Source organism: Strix aluco, chromosome 2, assembly GCF_031877795.1.
Source record: "Strix aluco isolate bStrAlu1 chromosome 2, bStrAlu1.hap1, whole genome shotgun sequence".
Lineage (NCBI taxonomy): Eukaryota > Metazoa > Chordata > Aves > Strigiformes > Strigidae > Strix > Strix aluco.
In genome coordinates, this window is record NC_133932.1 from 77471548 (window position 1) to 77492155 (window position 20608).

The following is a 20608-nucleotide window of genomic DNA, read 5'->3' on the forward strand; positions in this document are numbered from 1 at the left end:
CTCTGCGACCATTTCTGTTATGGTTGTACACTTCAGAGCAAGACCACCTCTCAGTCTGAGCCAGACAGATCATTCAGATGGAAGAAAGCTGGGCTGCTGGGCTGGTTTGAATCACGCGGAGCCCTGGCAAAACCAGGGTGCTGCTCAGTGTGTGCAGAGCAGGACTTGAGACTAAGGGAGAACTTTGTGGTAACCACCATTAAGATGACTAAGGACTCTGGATGCCCTGGGGCTAGACAGCAACAAAGCAGGAATAGAGCAGTTTTTGACTTGTATCCTATGCCTAAATGATTAAATCTTCCTTTGGGTCTGACGTTTAATTTGAAATTTCTAAATGACATTTTGTGACCTTTTTGAAAAGCTCAAGCATCATTTCAAAATGAATATTTCATGAATTCTTTTACTCATTATAGATTATCTGAAATCTGATCAAGCAGTGCATTCTGTCCTAAGTGGTAAATCAAACTCCAACAATGGCATTTCCAATAAACTCAGCTCCTTGGGATGTTTTTAAAATTTATTTACATTACTCTTCATCTCCTTAACAGATATTTATGGAAAGTAAGGACAAGAGAGATACAAGTAAAGCTCAAATGAGCTTTATCTGTTCTAGATTTATAGAGATGAGAGGTAAGTCCTTACTAAGGCATATCTTTCCTTTTGATCTATTTCACATTACCATAAAGTAACATCTTAAGATTAACTCCCAAATTCAGTCCTTATCTGTGTGTTTATGACTTGCTCTTTAGGTCAATGGGAATTTTCTAAATTAGAATAAAACCAAACTTCAGCCCTAAATATTAAACATCAGCATGGACTTCAAATGACTGATAGACTCTTTGCAAAATTATATCAGCAATTTTATAAATATCTAAGCTTTCCACTTTATCCTCACATACATGATATATGCCACTCAAGTTCTAAAATGTTCATAATTGCTTTTCAAGTGACAGATGTGAAAGTAAATTTGTGGTGAAATAGCAAAGCAAGAAAAGGCTTTTTCTTGCAAACAGCAGACCTTCACTGTCTGCACAATTCTTTAAATGAAAGACACGACTATTTTTCCTTTGCGCATAGGCAGGTACATCAGGGGCTAAACCCTTCTTCCAGCCTTAGCATCATCTGCTGCAAGTTGTGCTCATGGACTGGCTGTCCAAGAGAATCCTACCTTCTGCTGAAAGTGTGGGTCCCCGTTAGTAGCCTGCAGTTCACAGAGGCTCAGAATGTGCAGATAGGGCAAAATTTAACACTGTGCTACCAAATATACCAGGTACAAGCAGAAGTTTGAAATACATAAGGAAGTATGTATTCTATAATACAAACCACATGTAAGGTAATTAATCCCCTTTTATTTGGTACCCATTAACCAGTATCTAAAATACTGTATCCAGTTTTGAGCCCCCCTCCAGTACATGAAAGATGTTGCTAGGCGAGTTCAGTGACAGGGCACTGAGGTGGTTGGGGCTGGAGCACTTGCCCTATGAGGAGCAGCTGAAGGAGCTGGGCTTGTTCAGCCTGGAGAAGGGATGGCTTTGGGACCACCTAAAACCAGTCTGCCAGGGTCTACAGGGAAGCTGTCAAGAGGATGAAGCTGGGCTCTTCCCAAGGGTGCATGGCAGGAGGAGGAGAGACAGCAGACAAGAGAGGGTCCAACCGCATGTCAGGAAAAAGTCCTCCACCGTGAGGACAGTCAAGCACTGGAACAGATTGCCCAGACTGTGCAGTCTGTGTCTTGGGAGGTTTTCAAGACCCAACTGGATAAAGCCCTAAGCGAGCTGGTGTGATCTCATAGCTGAGCCTGGTTGAGGCAGATTGGTAAGACCAGATGGCTTCCCGAGGCTCTGTCCAACCTCAATTGGTCTATCGAGAATTATTTTTCCTAGGCCAGTATATCCACAGGAAAACTGTTGCACAAAGTCACATCTGCTGGCAAATGTTGATTTCTTTCACTTAGATATAGCTGCAACATTTCACTGTTTGCAACTGTCATTTTTCATTTACGAGATGCTATCACCAAAAGCATAATGCTGCCTAGCAAGTTATCCCAAGAAATAAAATAGAACTGAGGAGGAAAAAGACAAAATGTGAAGAGTATTATTTGTAAACACATTTATTCTTAAACTGATTCCTTTTTTTTCCATGAGATATCAGCTGGCTGATTGCTATTAAAGACACTAGCCCTGCAAACACTAAAATTAGGTGCTTAAATTTACTGGAATTGCTAATACTGGCAATGCACATACATAAGCGCTGGCGGGACTGCATCCATAATCCTGAGGCCAGCTCCCTAACTGGCTTATTAGTTTTTGTTATAAGCATCAGATAGATACAATCTAAAGGAACCGAATACAATTTATGCCATACATTTTCTTTCTGCTTTCCAATGTATTTTGCTAAGGGTTTTTTCAAATCCTATTCCATGTCTTTAATGCCGTTGTAGCAACAACTGCATTTGCAGGATTACCTCTTTAATTTTGCTAATTTTACAAGTGCCAGAAGGCTATGGGCTCACATTATTCATATCAACTAGTATCATTTAAAGACAAATCACAATTTAGAGAAATTTACTTTTTTTGCCCAAGAAGGTAAAAATACAGATTGGAACACGGCGACTTCATTTACAGAAACGTTTTCCCAAGTATTTACTTATTCACTCATTTATTTGTGGTATCTCTTTACATAAGGTGATGCTATTTCATGGATTTATTTCACCGTGGAGCTCAAGACTGAGCCTTTATTTGGCTCTTCAGTAATTTGAAAACTAACCAGACCACCCAGCTGATGCTACCAGTGAAGTAAAGGCTCTGCAGCGGCAAAGAAGTGCGCGCCTACTAAAAAAGCTTTGAGGTGCACAAACAGGGTTTCCTACCAAAATAAGAAAACTATCCTTGAAGATCGTCACGAGGAAAAAACCACCCCAAAACACCCCAAACCAAAACCGTACTGATCAGCGGCTGCGCCTGCTCTAGCCCGAGGGGTAACCCCCGGCGGGCTGCCCCTCACCTCGCTCCCCACTCGCGGGTTTCGGGGCGCCGCGAACACATTTCCAAGTGGCTGTGGGAGTGTTTTGCGCCACGGGACCACCGTCCCGGCCTCACCCCCCGGTTCCCGAGCGGTTAAGCCGTATTTCCTCTCAACCGGGAGCCTTTAGCAACTCGAGGGTGGTGGTTGCTTGTTTTTTTCCGAACTGGCATGTGTGTGCTCGGTCCTGTCTCCTCCTCACCTGCTCCCTCCCCGCCGTCGGTCCGCAGGCCGCCCCGCCCGGCCCCCCCACACCCCCGCCCCGTCCCCGCGGCCGCCCGCCGCCGCCGTTGCCGAGAGACCGAGGGCGGCTGCCGCCGCCGCCACCGGGCGGGCCCCGCCGCCCCGATCCACCGCGGGGAGGACGGCGTACGAGGCAGGCACACCATCGTAACACCTCACACACCCGCGGGGGCCGGGACCGGCCCCTCCCGACCGCGCCATGAAGGGAGATGCTGGCGGTAGGTCGGAGGCGTCGGGCGCGGCTTGCTGCGCGGCGCTTGGCTCGGTACACGGTGGGCCCCGGCTCCTCCCCGCCTCCTTCCCCGGCCCCTCCATCGCCGGCGACCGCCGGGGCTCTCCCGGGGACGCTGGCGGCTCCCAGGGAGGGGATGGGCGCGGCGGGAGGCCTGGCCGGCTCCGCGGGGGCTGCAGGGGCGGCGGCGCCCTCCTCATCGCCCGCCCCAACCGTCCTTCCCCCGCCGTGGGAGGGAGGGAGGGAGCGCGGCGGGCCGGCCTCGGGGCCTGCTGCCGCAGGGAGCGGGAGACTGGAGGCCTGCCCCCGCCGCCCCGGGCCCCCTCCGCATCCCTCAGTGGTGCGCGAGAAGCGCCTCGCTTCGTTACTGAGGCAGAGCCGGGCCGTGGGGCCAACAGGCCTCTTCCTCCGTCACGGGCCGGGGGTGCACTAATGGAACGGGGTGGTTGTGGATGGGGCCGAGGCGGGAGGGGGTGCGCTGTGGGGAGCTGCCTCCCTGAGGGGAGGTTTCGCCTGGTTCGCCGGGGCTGGTGGCTTCGGGGTTGGGGCGGTTGGAGAGAGCGACGTACCAAGGCCTGAAGTCAGTCTCTGTAACGTGCAGTTTCGGGGGCCTCGACACTGCGCGTTGAGAGAGGTGCTTAACGTTGACATCGTTTTATTTTAGCACTCCCGGTAACGTCAGTGACACGTTTCTAGGAAGGATGGAGGTTTCTGATGGCCTTTATGTGCAGATACAGCTTTTAAGTCAGCTATGATTTGGTTGGTTACCCACTGTTGCATTCTGAGACACTCGGAAATAAATATTCACGGTGAGAAAATACTAACTAAATGCTATTTTGAGTCTTTTGTTTTTGTCTTAAGCATCCTTAATTTCCTGTTTCATTCATTGTCCCTCTCTCTTTCATCTTCTTCCACAGCAGCCACATCCCACCTGCCCTCTATAAGTAACCAACAGAGAAATAATACATATTAACAGTGAACTAAGTTTTGCGGCATAAAACACAAAATTAAGAAACTTTAATGCAGGGAGAAAAAAATTATATTTCTTCGAGTTCTCTCTGGCTGCCAGAATACTCCAGCTCTGCAAGTTCATGTATATACCTTTGGGGACTTTCAGGAAAAGTTGGGGGAATTTTTGTTTAACCATTTGAGCTTGGTACTGTGTTTTAAAATGAAATTTTAAAGTCATAACAATCAGCATGTTATTTGTGCTTTAGAAATGTCGACACATAGTCTTTTTATTTGGGGCATCTGTTTTATTTTGATCTGAAATTTGGTCCATCACAGTTCATTCCCATTTAAGCTCTACTTCCTGGAAATACAGCTTACTCTGATTTGACTTATTTCCAGCTTCTGGACATTGCTGGTACCATGAACACTATGTAGACCTATGTGGCATTCATCCATACCCAGGTTTTGAGTCACAGAGGTTTCAGGTCTTAAACCTTCACCACAGGAGATGAGTAGTGTCAAGCTGTGTTGCAGGAAGTAATGGGCCACTGGACCAAGCTCTGGAAGAGGTGGGGAGTCTCGGATTTTCACAGAGAAGAATGACTTCTTAAGGCATGGGTATCTCCTGATGAGATTGAACTGTTACTGGCTTCTGGGGATTTTAGTTTCCTCCCCACCCCCCAAGGTATTTAGGAATTCAGGGAGTTGTAAACAAGATTTTTGATGTGTTTATGAGTAAAATAGAGGTGTTGCATTCACAAATGACTTTTACTGTGTTACTAATAGAATACTTCCATGGTTGGAAAATGACTTGGATGTCCTGTAGATTTTGAGCATGAAATCTTTTTGGAGGTAAAGAGCAAAGTCAGCCTAATATGGGCATTATGAGTTGAATCATATTTTATTTTCCTTTCAGTCTTTTTCAGTTCTCCCTTTCTTTACTTCTATAGCCTCTTTTATTTCATTTGAAGTTTCCTGTATTGGTTAAGTACTGATAAATGTCTTTCTTTGGGAGATACCACTCCTAGACTATGGCTGCAAATTGTCTTGGTTCTTACTAGGTAATTTCTTTTTCCTTTCTTTATTTTCTGTGATGTTTTCCTCTTTCATCTCTTTTTTTTTTTTTTTTCCCCACTGTGAGGACAATCAAGCAGTGGAACAAGATGCTCAAAGAAGTTGTATAGTCTCCATCATTGGAGGTTTTCGAGACCAGACTGGAGTAATCTGAGTAAACGTCAGTAGCCTGGTCTGACACCAGAGTTGACCCTGCTTGAGCAGGAGACTGGACTAGAGACCTCTTGAGGTCCTTCCAACCTGAATTAGTTGATGATTCTATGATCTCAGTTTTCCACAATAAAGCCTTTGGGTTTGGCCTTTTCTTCCTGGGAGTTACATTCAATCATTGTGTTTGTGAAGATGGTAGTATTGTACCAGAGGTTACGTCTGCAGCTTCTAGGAACTGCTCTGCAGCAATAAAAATGCATATCACATGTCAGTTTGTTTGTTTTAAAGGAAAGATAAAGGATAAAAAGAAAGTCCTAATTTTGTTTTCAGCATTTCATGTTTAAAATACTTAAGTGTTAACTATTTCACTGGTGATTCCTTAAATGATGGAGAGGGGAGAACTTGGGAAGCAAAGATGATCTAGAATATTCAAATTTCCTAAATAATTATTTTAGCAAAAATTGTAACAATGCTAAAAGAATATAACCACTGTTTATCTTAATTTTTAATGTATTTAAATCATGAAAAGATGTGTATACAAGGTTCTAGGCACACTAACATGTAATTAGTGGTACAACAAAATCCCAGCAACATTAAAATAATCACTTAAGCAGCAGGCATGCTGCCAGCCATCTGCCTACAGAGAAGCTCCTTTCCACCCCTGCATCATTCTGGGAAGAATGCCCTCATCCCTTTCTTTAAAACCCTGAAACGTGGGTCTGCAGTGTTCATAGCAGGTTACTGAATGTGGGGTATTTCAGGGAGAGGATGGGTTGCCTGATGGAAATATACTCCCTTTATGGATATATAGCACAGTTTAACAGCTAGATTACTTCAAAAGTTCACTTTGATTATGGGCCACATAACCACCACTTGCTGCCCTAGGATGAGTCTACTGTAGTGTAGTCTGTATGACAATCCTTAAGAGCCCATACCTGACAAAGACCTGCAGCAATGTGCTTAGTAAGGATCATGCTGGAAAAAATACAAGAGCAGTGTTCTGGGATTTGCTTTTGTGGTCTACTCATCTCCAGGTGGAAATTGTGGTGTAGCCCTCCGTGAAAGCAAAGGAGCGGGCAGCAGCAGGTCATTCTTTGAGAGGATTCAGAGAACCCATCCTCTCCCTGAAATACCCCACATTCAGTAACCTGCTATGAACACTGCAGATTACTGTGCATTCGGTTGCCATCATTAAATTTTAGTACTTTATCAACCATTCTGACAGAGTAATATCTAAGCATATATTTAAGTTGCAGGGCTTGGAAAGCTGTCTTGTTGTCCAATCATGCCAACGTCCAGCATGTTGGAGGGAGATTGAGGGTACTCACCACGCTTGTGCTTTGGTTTCCACTGAAAAGGCTGGTTACTTGTACTGAGAAGTAGCCGCTTCATGCTTGCATGTGTCCCTCCTTTCAGTATACCTGGGAAGCTGAGACTGTGAAATGTGAGAGTGCACCTGCTCTTTACTACAGAAGTAGCTGAGTACCTTGATCTCTACTTTGTGTGTAAAAGAAGCGGTGTGGTGGGATGTGCCATGTTGTGGTCTAACAGTGCCATTTGGAAAATCATCTTCAGTTGTTTTTTTTCTTTTACTCGACCCAATTTCTTAATTGAAAAATGTTAAAAAGTGCACCAATTCTATTTAAAATTAAGAATTTGATTATCTGACTGCATCACAGCACCCTGTATATGCATGTGTAGTTTCTTCAAAATTGTATTTTCTGGATGTTAGAAAACATATAGTAAAAAGGACTTGTGATATGACATTATGTGATAGTAGTGGTAGGCTGTATATCTGGCTTACATGAGATCAGCTTTTGTATGCAATGTGATATTTGATTCCCTCTGCTGAGTAGGTCTGAATTATTTTGTCTAGTTCTGAGAGGAAGAACTCATATTTAAGAAATAAATACTGTGTGAGCATTGTCCTTAGCTGATGGTAAGACAAGACACAGGAGATGTGTTGGGAGCAAAAACCTAAAGTCTGGACACCTGTCTGTTTTCAGACTAGGTGTTCTTACAGCAGCAGCCTTAAGCAATTGTTAAGCCTTCTTTACTCTGTGAACCCCAGTCTGGTATTTTTGATCTGGGGTCCTGTTAATAAGTACAAGATGTCACCAGCTGTTCTTTCCTACCTGTATCCAAACGATTTGAAAATATGAATGTAACTGATTTTTAGGATATTTCCTTTAGTATACCTTCTTTGTGAAGAATCCTGTTTGGTTTTAATAAATACTGAAGTTTCGTCAGCTCTTAGCAGTATACTGTGTTCAAAATAATGAAGAGATCTTTTAGGACATTTTATCAGATGCAGTAACAATATCACACAGAACAAATACTGAAGTAAGTTTTTCCTTGAAGCTACTTAGGAGTTAGTAACATTCATAGTGGCATGTGCCATGTGACTGTATCCATTGGAATTGTGTCTTTACCCTTCTAAAATTAATATATCTGTACTGTCATGTATATGACTTGCTCTCTTCAGACATTTTGCTACATGAAAACAAATACTGAAATGCCATTCACCTGTACCTGTACCCAAAAGCAGGGATGGAAGAACATGGGGATGGAGGGAACAGGCAATAGAGAAACAGTGACAATTTGCTAAGAGGGAAAGAAGGCTGTTGGGATGAAAGAATGAGAACTTAACAATTTTCCTATAATGATATAATGCATACTATGGTTAAGAGCCATTTCTTCTCTAGGGTAGCCCATGGTTTGGGTTTTTTTAAAATGTATAATATGGAAATGGGATTTTGTCATCATGCTGTGTGTATGGGTGTTCACGTCCTCTTCCTGTCACCCATTTTAGCTTTCGCAGATAGTAAAAGGTTCAAAGATAATTATTCTCTTGGAAGTGGGAAAAGTTGGAAGGGAACTTGACATTTTCAAAGAAGAGCGAATTGGTGTTGAAGAGAGTGCTTGTAGGTGGCCAGCCCTGGGAGGACCTTCAGGCAGTGCTCACATGATGTCAGGTGACAAAGTCAGTAGGCAGTGAGAAGTATGTTGGAAGCCAGACACTGCTGATTCCAAGGATTTGTCTGGTTTTTAAACTCACTCCATAAGTGGTAGGTAGGACTATCTGCTTTATTTTCCTGTTCATTTTTCTGTGAAGTCATTTTTCAACTGCCTGCTTTTCAACTACCAGAGCATTTATAAGCACATTTTTCTGACTTTGTGATAGAGATTTCTTGAGCAGATTATGCTGTACACAGTGAGCTTGCATTATAAAATGAGACGCGGATTTCTCAGCATTTGATGTGGTGTAGGATCAACTGCTTTTAAAAATTTATCTTTTGATTTTTATAGGAAGTGCAAACTTTCATCTGCAGGAGCGTCTTGTGGTTAGTGTGGATATCACAAACTGAGATTAGATTTTCTTCAGACATTTTTTTTCCCAAGTGCACCGTGGGTCTTAAGTTCACCAACTATTGTGCTAGCATACTTTCATTTTAGCAGAAGCTGCAAATTTAGTGGGTGGTGGTGGTTGCTGAACATGCCTGAAAGTTCAGGGAGAGAGAGAAGAAAAGGCTGCCCAAATGGATCTGAGGGGTTCAGTGTGTGAGTAATTTTCCATTTGGTTTTCTTCCTTTATTTTGTCTTTGCTTCTAAAAGTAGAGGAGAGATTTAAAAGCAAGGATACTACATTCCTCCCTGAGAAGATTGACACCTGTGCTGTGGATTTTCATTCTACTGTAAAAAAAATACTCCAGAGAAATGGGAAGTGGATGTAGCCCCAAAACTCCATGGTATTTTACTGTCTCAAAATCTGTTTCTGCCCTGCACCCAATATTTCTTAAAAACTCTGGAGCTAGAAATATATCCTAGAGAATGTATTAAGCTTTTCATGTTAATAACATAAAGTTGTGATCAAAGAAAGTCCTAATGCTGTTTGTTGGAATCAATGCGGGAACTGCAGGGGTGGATTTCTGGTTGGAGTTAGGGAGGACTACAGCCTACCCATTAGCACAGCTTGGTGTGGTGCTCACTGCGTGTCACATGCTGGAAGGAGTTCCTGCACAGCTCCCTTCCTCCTCTTCATCTTTCAGCTGGTTCCCCCTTGCAGAAACAGGTGAAAAAGGATTGTAGTCCAAGAGTTAAAATTCTTTACACACACGGCAGAGTCCTGAGGCTGCACTGGGCTTTGTGTTGCTCTACAGTAACACACATATGTAAAAGCCTGTGTGTTCCCTGGAAAAATAATAGTGAGAACAACAAAAAATTGCATAAAAGCTTGAGTGCTATACTTTGAATAATCTTGCTAAAGACCATTTCCAGAAGGTTCTTGGCTTGTCATCTTTGTTCTGCATCTTTTTGTGGGCATTTCTGCTCATTTCAAGTAGTGAAGTTCTTATATTCCATAAACATTTCCTCTGTTCCACTGGATTTATATGCATGGTGATTTGTTTATTCAAGGCCACCTCTTAAAAATAAGAATTCTGATCTCTTTAGTCAAACATTAAGTAGTGAAATGAATCCATTAAATTATTGTGTCTAAAGGTCACAATATTTTCTGTACCCAGATCAATTAAAAAAAAAAAGGCACTGGGTAAAAGGGTGAATGGGAGTTTCATTAGAAGGATATGGCTGATCTTCCTATACAGCAGATGTGCAAATAAGGAATACTGAGAAAAGCATAATGGTAGTTATCTACTTTCTTCCCCAAATGGACATAGCTTGTTATTTGGAGTGTCATTGGCTTTTCAGTGTTTCATATCCTGGGCCTCTGCTCATCATCATTGATTGTACTTACCTTATTGATTCTCTGTTTACTGGTACGTATTTTCTTAGAGTTTACTAGGAGCACGGTCATAGCCATTACCAGAAATGGTAAACATAAAATTATTATTTTGTTAATTCACTGATTAGCTTTTGAGTAATAGTTTCCAAAGGAACATATTTGCAAGAAACATTTTAGAAAGTGTGGTTTTGTTTTTTTCCTAAGATCTTGAGAAATGCAGCTCCCAAGACATTGCAGTAAACTTTTTATCACTGTGCCAAATGTAGCCATTTTAAGGCTTCATGACCTCAAAAAGTACACCAACATCTCTGAGGCTTCAAGCATTTCTAGTTATGCCTTGGTCCAAGTAGAGAAAATAGGTCAATACATTAGGCTTAGAAATACATAGGAGAAAGCAGGAAAAATAGCTAAAGAGGAGGAAGTAGTGAATTCAGTTACAAGAAAGAAGTTGGAGCATGAAGCTTGACCATGAGAATTAAGAGAACATACAACCTGTATGGGTATTATTTCAGTCTTCATTTATTAGAGAGACTATTAATTTATAATGTTCAATTTACAATATTTGTATATTTTTAGTGACAACTTGCCAGTTTCACTTGTACTAAGATTGCTGTGACTGACCATCCAATACTAATAAAGGTGTCAGAAGTTGTCCCTTATTTTGTCCCTTTATATAATTTCTGTTTATTTTAAAAAATCAATTACTGCATAATGTCACCTCCTCCAGCTGGGACCATCAGTCCAAGACCTTGACCTTGTTGCTTTATGGTCTATATAAAGATAGACCAATGGTTCAGACTTTTTTTTTAAATATTAGACAGCAGATAAGAGATAGGTGCATATAGGCAGGAAAACACAAGGTTGTACTGGCGGAACAGTCATCATGATTGGCAGTTTTAGTTTACTGGCAGATATGAAAGAAGGTACTGAAAAACCTTTGTAGAAGCCTGCGGGGAACTCACATACAGAGCTCATCATGTATGGAGAGACACCATAGGAGAAACCAGAAAAGCACTTTCCTGAAAATGTAGCAAAGGAATTACAGAGGCAGGAGTTGACCTCTTAAATCTGGAAGAGAGAAAATAGACAGAGTAGGAGTAGACTTCAAGGGACTTGGAAGAAGATGAATAGGTTGTTTGCCATAACAGCTGAAAGAGACAGCCAAGGATGCATAGGTGCATAGTGTCTGGACATGAAACAGCAGTCTGTGGTTGAAAAGGCCAGATGAGACCAAGCACATGGGAACTTCAGCAATCCTGAGCCCACTGTTTTCTCCAGCTAATTGAGGACAACGTTTCTTGCATTCATGTTACAGTCATCATTGTGATACTTGGGCCTGTAATTACCAGGGCCTGTAATTACCAGGGCCTGTAGCGACAGGACAAGGGGGCAACAGTGTTAAACTGAAAGAGGGAAGATTTAGGTTGCGCGTAAGGGAAGAAATTCTTTACGATGAAGATGGTGAGAAACTGGAACAGGTTGCTCAGAGAAGTTGCGGATGCCCCATCATTGGAAGTGTTCAAAGTCAGGTTGGATGGGACTTTGAGCAACCTGATCTAGTGAAAGATGTTCCTACTCCTGGCAGGTGGGTTGAATTAGGTGATCTTTAAAGGTTCCTTCCAAACCAAACCATTCTATAATTCTATTTTATACTGGTTTTGACAAACTTTTCAAAAGTGTAGTGTCACCTACAAACCATGCGTAGTCCAGAGTGAAGGTCCAGAATAAGGTCTCAAGATCTTGCTTTCTTCTTCCTCCTCACTTTCCTGAAAAAAAATCCCTAGGGGATTGTATTTCATGAGTGACAGAATTGTATTTCATGGGCAGACTGTTACTCCTTGAGAGAGTGTATCTTCTTCATCTCTTTGGATTTATTTAGACTCTGGGATCCATGAACTGTGTCTGTGGCAAAGTCAATAATAAGATTTAACCCACCTTCCTGCTGTCATGGTGCATCCACTAGTTGTGGCTCACATTGCTGAGCATACAGAAGGCTCTGTCAGTGCCACCCATGCAGGAATGTCCAGACTTGGCCTGACCTTGTGGAAACAACACATTTTCCCCAGTGCTTCCATGTGCCCACACAAGCCCCAGAGACAGCTGACTGTCTGGCTATTGGATAATTGCTAAGATTTAAAAAAAGTATTAGAAGAATACATGTTAGTAGTAATATACAGCAAAAAGCTCTTCTTATTTCAGTAAAGAACATTAATGTCTGTTGGCTGCTTAACATCGCCTATTTGCCTTTTTCGTGTTGGGCTTTATCTTAGCCTAGCGTAATAAATGGAAATGTCACCATTAAATTAAATGGCTCCAGGTCAAATCCATCCAATGATTACTCTGGGTTTAAGTTCACAGCAATAGCATTCTTTGCATAGCAATACAAATTTTCTGCCCATGTTGCTAAGTTTCTGGTAATCGTTTGCGTTGCATACCATTGTAAATTTTTGTAAACTAACGAGAGTCATGTCAGTGATTTATATAGGCAAAGCTTTTTAATAAAATGAGGATCCTGTTAATCAGTAAGGACAAAAGCAGTCTGTGTGAAAACAAAGTGCTTTAGGTTATTTGTAAAACTGTTCAAAATGCATTATAAAGTGGTTTTAGTGAATTAATGTCTTCTCTTTTTTTCTCCTCAAGGAGGTTTCATGATTATAGATAACAACAGTTAACTTCAGGATGCTGAAAAGGAAACAAAGCTCAAGGGTGGAAGCCCAGCCAGTTACAGATTTCGGTCCAGATGAATCTTTGTCAGACAATGCAGATATTCTGTGGATTAACAAACCAGTAGGTATCTCCTTCCATTGTTAATAATTTTAAGTTACATGTAACCTGTGTTACTGAAATATGACTTCCACAAAAGATTCTGAAATAGATGTCAGAAACAAGTATTGAGCTATGGTTGCTAATCCACCAGTTCATTTTTTGCAAGAAGTCCAAAACTACGTGAAAAGGTTTCTTTTGGTTGTTGCAAATGGATGGGGATCATCAAGCAGTGTTTGCCAACCAGTTCATCTACTGATTGTTTTTTTAAACAGCCATCCTTTCAATGTCTCTGGTTCCTAACATATTTATTGAAATTAGAAGTTAAGTTTGTAGAATGAGCTTTTGAAAAGGATGTTAAAAGGAGCATTTCATTGCTAAGGTGGTAGCCAGCAGTGGGCACTTTTGATTTTCAGATTTCTCCTTTTACATCACTTATGAATATAAAAGTTTATTTTGGCTGGTTATTTTGAAATACGGCTCATGTTTTTCTGGTATCTTTTAACTTACAATTTGCCCTAAGAAATATAGATAGGTGTAAAAGTTTCTGACAACTTAAAACTGGGGAAAGCTTCATTGGAAGTGGAGTTATTAATAGAACATGCAGTATTAAGAAAATGCCTTTACCATGTAAATATGGTTATTATGATTAACTTATTTATTTAGCAGTCGGTGTGCATCCAGGATTCCTGTATTTTGAATGATTCGTGTTTTTGCAGAGAAGGCATTTTTGCATTTCTCTTAAAGTAGCATAGAAATTTTTAGTTTGTAAAAGCAGAAGGTCAAATATTCTGAAATAATACACATTGGCATTACATTCATTTAATGGAACTCTCATCTCGTTTGCAATAGAGATGCTGGATCCCCTCCACTTTGCTGCTGAGTTTTAACACCTAAATCATTTACAAGACAACACCCATATATTAATTCATGCTAAAGAATCTTAAGTATAATTGTATTGACTGCTGTAATAAGCTCAAAATGTCACTGCAGAAATATATGCTGGGTTATTTACCTGTATTTCTCCATACACAGTACACGTTTTTTCGATGGAATAATTTTTTTCTTGTCATGCTGATAGACTAGTTGTATACTGCTTAGTGTGTATAATACCAACATTTTACTGTGGCAAATAGTTTTTATATCAACCACACTTTAATATTTATGTTAATTTTTTCAGTTGAAACAAGGTTTGAAACAGTAGGTGTTAAACGGACATAGGAGATCATTCATCAGCTTCCTTCCACCTCCAAATTATTAATTTGGTCTCAGAGTATGCAAATGATAGAGCTGTTCAATTAAGGTCAAATATCATTACACTTAGGTGCACATACAGTCAGTACTAAATTAGGTGAGTGTTCTTAATTCTTTTTGATGTCAAAAGGTCTGAGGTGGTGTAAATGAGTGTAGAATTTTTCCCCAGATGAAAAATTGCTATAAATACACTTTAGTTAGGTGGGTTTTGTTTGGAGAATTTTTTTCTTGCTGAAGTGTCTTTTTTTTTTCTTCTTGTTTTGATAGATATGACTTTACTATCTTTGATTTATTACACTTGTCTGGCTTCAAGATGTTTCAATGGTGTTTTGATTTAAAAGAAAAAAAATCCAACCTTAAACCCCCGTATTGATACATTCTGCTAATTCATTAGACCTCCCACTGTGACTGGCACTGAATATCAGCGTTATTAATAATGATTGTGGTGAGACCGAGACCTACGTTGTCATAGAAATGAACTGTTCTCTTATAGCAGCAGAACTTGGTTGGAACAAAAGTGAATCCTGATGTTTAGAAGCATCTTTCTGTGACACAGTCTCTTTTATATTTATTATTTTCATAAATGGAAGGATGCTTTTAATCCCTGTGCCTCTCACTTAATTTTTGGAATTGTAAACTGATTTAAAAATCAGTTCATCTAAATATGGAACTAAAATTTTCCACAGATATTTTCTTTTAATATATTCACCCAATTTATAACATCAACTAATTCCACTTATTGTCTGCACATAGATGTGACAAGTTGTCATTTGAAAGGAAATTGGATTACAAAAGCCACAAAGTAGAAATGATAGAGTCCTAATTCTCAGTTTTCTGGCTCTTAATTCTTGGTTTCTGAATTATACAACCTCCCAAATTAACTAATATCTCTCTCTATATATATAAAACTAAAAGTCGGGAGTGCTTATTTTTGGATGAAGATCTTTAATATGTGGATCATGATGTAAAAGAAAAACGCAAATGTGCGTTTACAAAAAGTGCCGGTACAAGTTATGGAGGCTAAATAATTGAGCTTTTTTTGAACATCAAAGCAATCTTTCAATGTCTTGGTTTTTTTTTTCCAGTGGGTACACTCTTTACTACGAATCTGTGCCATCATCAGTGTTATTTCCGTTTGTATGAACACTCCAAAGACCTTCGAGCATTATCCTCCTCTCCAGTATGTGACATTTGCTCTTGATACTCTGTTGATGTTTCTTTACACTGCAGAGATGATAGCAAAAATGCATATCCGTGGGATTGTTAAGGTAAGCGTTTAAACAGTATTCTACATGTGCTTAGGAAAGTGATCTGAATATATGCTGGTGACATTTGATCGTTGTTTTTTAACTTCTCAGCTCTTTTTGATATGATTGTTTTTAACTGCAGGCAACACCATGGTGTATAAACTGAAAAGAGACTGACAAAGATGCAGCTTTACTGCATATTTAATCCCACCCAAAATATAATACCAACATTCATAATAATGGTTTCCTACTGAGAAACAGATAGTTTCATTGGATTAATATAAAGAATGGAAGGAAAAATAAGCTACATATACATCAGCAAGAATATTTTGGAAGTGTCTAGAGATCCATATATGGACTTAGAACTTTGATTTTCATTTCAGAAGGTTGGATGTGGTGTTGTGTGGTTCCTTTATTTAAGTAAGAACATATGTCTTACTGTGAGCTAAATGAGAAGGTTATCTTGCTTTACTGAATTTTTTCCTTAATATAATGCATGTTGGTAAACAAATGCTTCTGTTATCATATGTTTACTGTTGTTGCTGGACTAATTTGTATAAGTAGATATGATATTGGAGAATGTAAAACTGCAGAATTTTTCAGTAATCATCATTTTGTAGCATTATTTTACTGATTGTTTCCAATCTTCTACAAAAAGATACAAATTCAGCTTACATATAGAAAATCTATCTGCAGACCTTATTGACAATACAATTATGTCACTATTGCACAGAGTAGCTAATCAGCATGTTATACTTTGCTTTCACTCCTGAAAGGTCTGGTAACTCCAGAGACATCTGAGGTTTTACTTAGCTCTTCGATTTGTTCTGAGTTGGCACATAACATTTTTTGTTCACTGCCAAACGAAGCTATTATGTCATCATACTTACTGAATATTAATAGTAAAAGTTAAAAGTATCATTAATATTAACATTTAGAACATTACTGAAATAAGATGATTCTGAGAAAATCTTCATCTGTTGCATAAGGCCAGAGTAATCCGTTGTGAAGTGCTATTTCTGGCCGCTACTTGTACTCTCTTATTCAGAGATGTCCATTAAGCAGGTGAAGATGAGGACACAGGATCATGAATGAGGAATTAGTGAGCAGCGTGCACATTTGAACAGTGTAGGAGTAACAAATTACTGTTTTAACCAGAACAGACAGTAAAGAAATAGACACATAGGTATCAATGCATAGAGAGGGAGGGGTGGCCAGCAGTATGACTTCTGTACAAAGCTTGATTTCTCAACCTTTGTGTATGGAAATACCAACTTCACTCACAGTCGACACCTAGGGGCTATGAATAATATTCTGCTTCATATTCGAATGTCTTTCACTGGGTTGTTTAAATTTGTAGAAATAGAATAGAATAGAATAGAATAGAATAGAATAGAATAGAATAGAATAGAATAGAATAGAATAGAATAGAATGGTTGGAAGCGACCTACAATGATAATGTAGTCCAACTGCCTGACCAGTTTGTTAAAACATGTTATTTAGGGCATTGTCCAAATGCCTCTTAAACACTGACAGGCTTGGGGGATTGACCACCTCTCTAGGAAGCCTGTTGCAGTGCCTGACCACACTTTCAGTAAAGAAATGCTTCCTATCGTCCAGTCCAAACCTCCCCTGGCACAGCTTTGAACCATTCCCATGTGTCCTATCACTGGGTACCAGGGAGAAGAGATCAGCACCTCCCTCTCCATCCCCCCCTCAGGAAGCTGTAGAGAGCAATGAGGTCACCCCTCAGCCTGCTTCCTTCCAAACTAGACAAACCCAGAGTCCTCAGCTGCTCCTCATAGCATGAACTTACCTTACATCATCATATGATGAACTTGTCTTTGAAGTATGTCTGATGAGTCTGTCCACACAGAATCAACAGATGTCTGGAGTTGGTTCCATTGCCTTGATTCATGTTATACATGTGCAGATGGCAATGCAGATTATTTCATTTGCACACTGACATTTTACTCTTCGTTTATTAGATAAAAATACCGTAGGCATAACTACTGTTATGCAAAGAGAGATTGTTTAGTAGAAGTTGGCTGCATTTACCATGTGAACAACTGAGGATTTGCTCACAGCTTAATGTCATGTAGCATTCATCAGTGAATACAGTTACACTGGAATGAAGTGCCTTCATTGACACTGTCATGGTGTCATAGAATGACTTAGACTGGCAGGGACATCCAGAAGTCATCTAGTCTGACCTGCTGCCCCAAGCAGGTCCAGTTAGATGAAGTTGCCCATGACTTGTGTTGTCCAGGTGAATCTCACTCCTCCAAGGATGAAGATTCCACAAGCTCTCTAGACAGCCTGCTCCAGTGCTTGACCAACCCCATGCAAAATTTTTTTTCCTAATACTTAATCAGAATTTTCCATGTTCCAACTTGTGTTCCTTGTAGCTTTTCTTACCACTGTGTAATTCCAAGAAGAGTTTGACTCCATCTTCTCTGTATCCTCTGATTAGGTAGTTGTAGACAGCAACAAGGTCCCCCCTTTGCCTTGTCTGCTGAAGGCTGAACAGACCCATGTCTCTCACCCTTTCCTGCTAAGTCATGTGCTCCAGCTCTCTGACCTTTTTGGTGGCCCTCTGCTCGCTCCATTATGTCTGTGTCCTTGTACTGGGGAGCCCAGAACTGCACTCAGTGCAGAATTAGGCTTGTGGATGCGGTCTCACAGTTATTGAATAAAGGGAAAGGATGGCTTCACTGGGCCTGGTGGCTACACAGTATTCATGTGAATAAGAGAACTGTAGGACAAGGATATGGACTTGTGTCATGTATAGCAACTTTCGTAAAACTGTTAGAACTGGATTGGCCTTTTTTTCAGCTGTTAAATCAGAGCTTTTTGAATATGTTATCAAATTGGTTTTCTGAATGCTAATTAATAAATAATCCTTTTTTGGTGAACTATTTGACTTACTCTTTGGATTATTACTCTAGGGAAAATATTGGTTAAATATTACAATGCTGCCAAGAACATAATGATCCATGGACTTACAAAGACAGTGGCAATCAAAGGAAAATAAGGCACTGTTTAGAAACCTGTTAGCATTTATTAAAGATGTTTGTATATGAAACATCTTCATATAAGGAAATTTGTTTATGAACTGCTGTCCTAATTTAGGTACATTCAAGACTTTTAGTGAATGTAGGGTCAATGAATGTATTGCCATATGGTTCTACTGAACTTTACCATAAATCAGTATTTCTGTAAAGGCCTTAGGAATTGAAATGCTAATTAACTTTTGAACCATGATTAATGCAAAATTTTAGTCCAGAGAGAAACCTAATTTATGGAGGAGGCAGGCACCATCCACTGAAGTTCCAATTAATAACAATGTAAGTATAGCTGAGCTAAGAAGATTTTGAAAATGTTAAGTAATGTCTAATTAACACCTTCTGAGGATGAGAAATTTACTTCTTTTGGTTCCCAGGGATTTTTAGAAAAGGAAAGTAGTTTCTGAAAATCCTAGCCTTTTGTCTGTAAAAAGTTTCCCTTTTCCCTGTGTAAACTAAGTGACAAAATAAAGCGATACATCCAAGTGTTTTGTCACCCCAGAAAGAAAGTTAACCTGAACTGTTGCTGTGACATTGTGCTTTTTATTACTCATGTTTCCTTCTGAATAATTGTTGCTGTGCTAGTAAAATCTATTCAGAATTTGGGCTGCCTATGCCTTGTGAGTGTTGGTGGTTGCTTGTTCCATTTGCAGACAATACAGAGGACTCTTTCAATTACAAGCACACTGCTCACGTAGATATCCACCACCTACAAAGAAAGTAGACACTGATGTGTTTAGACAAGGAGCACAAAATACAAATAGTAAAGAAACCAGAAGGTGACAGAAAAGGATATATCTACTACAGGGTCTGAGATCCTTTTGTTTTCAAAACAATACATTGATATTCATTATTATTGCTATCATACACTGTTTGCTTCTGATAGGTGTTATAATAGATTGACTCTTCTGGAAGAATTGAAATGGGTATAAATGTGCAGTGTAACGGATTATATTCAATACAATGTTGGCTGGCCGCATTATATAAAATGTACGTTTAAACAGTAAGACAACTTGATAGAGCTCACTGTGAAATGACAGAGAGCTCAGGAAAATACTGTGTACATAGTATTAAATCTTTATCAAATAGATTAAGTCAGTAAATATATAATACCACTGACTAGAGAATGACTTTCATGAATACTCTGGCTTCCAACTGAAGAGTTTGATGACATTAAAAGTTAGGTGTTAATTACTTCATCAAGCAGGTTATTCAAGTAGTTATAAGAGGAACTGTCATGGGTTACTGTTTTGAATTATGTTAAACCAATTCTGTTTTTATAAGCAATTAATTTTGAATATTAATTTCAGTCATGAAAATATGCTGTAATAAGCACAGCAATATTTTAATACTATTTTTTAAAAGTATTGCATTTGTAGATGTGCAAGTTTTCATAGATATTTTTTCTGCAACATTTCTATGTAGATCACACATTTTAATGATTTCAAAGCATTGCAAATTCTGTTCTCTGAGTAGCACATGAATTAATGGATGATGTGACATAGACACATCAATATTTTTGTAAGAATAGCTTATGAAGCATGTTAGCAGATGTCTACTAAATTGTGTTACAGACACATCTTAAAAAGACCTAATGTTTTAGAAATTAAAAATTCTGATCTCTTTAAAAGTAATTGAAAAAAAATTTAAAAGATTAATGGTAAATATCACAGATTTTTTACACATTAAAAAAGCTGTGGAGTGTGTAAAATAAAAAAAGGCCATTTTAATAAAATGGTAAATGAGGTTCTTTTAATGTTACTACATGCATATTATTTCTTTGTCTTGGACCTAGAAATATTAAATACAAAGTACAGCTCTACTTCAGGGGTGATTGAACTTGACTTTGACTTGTTAGAACATCAAA

At 39.6% G+C, this 20608-nt stretch overlaps 1 protein-coding gene across 1 annotated transcript in view; it reads left to right on the forward strand.

Moving 5' to 3' along the window:
- The first annotated feature begins 3322 nt into the window (after nt 1–3322).
- NALCN (sodium leak channel, non-selective) overlaps nt 3323–20608 on the forward strand; it is a 250382-nt gene continuing 233096 nt past the window's right edge. Inside the window, exons 1-4 of the mRNA XM_074815367.1 lie at nt 3323–3482; nt 4161–4305; nt 13053–13199; nt 15515–15697. Coding sequence (XP_074671468.1) covers nt 13092–13199; nt 15515–15697 — 291 coding nt within the window. The 5' untranslated portion in view covers nt 3323–3482; nt 4161–4305; nt 13053–13091. The remainder of the gene's footprint in view (nt 3483–4160; nt 4306–13052; nt 13200–15514; nt 15698–20608) is intronic.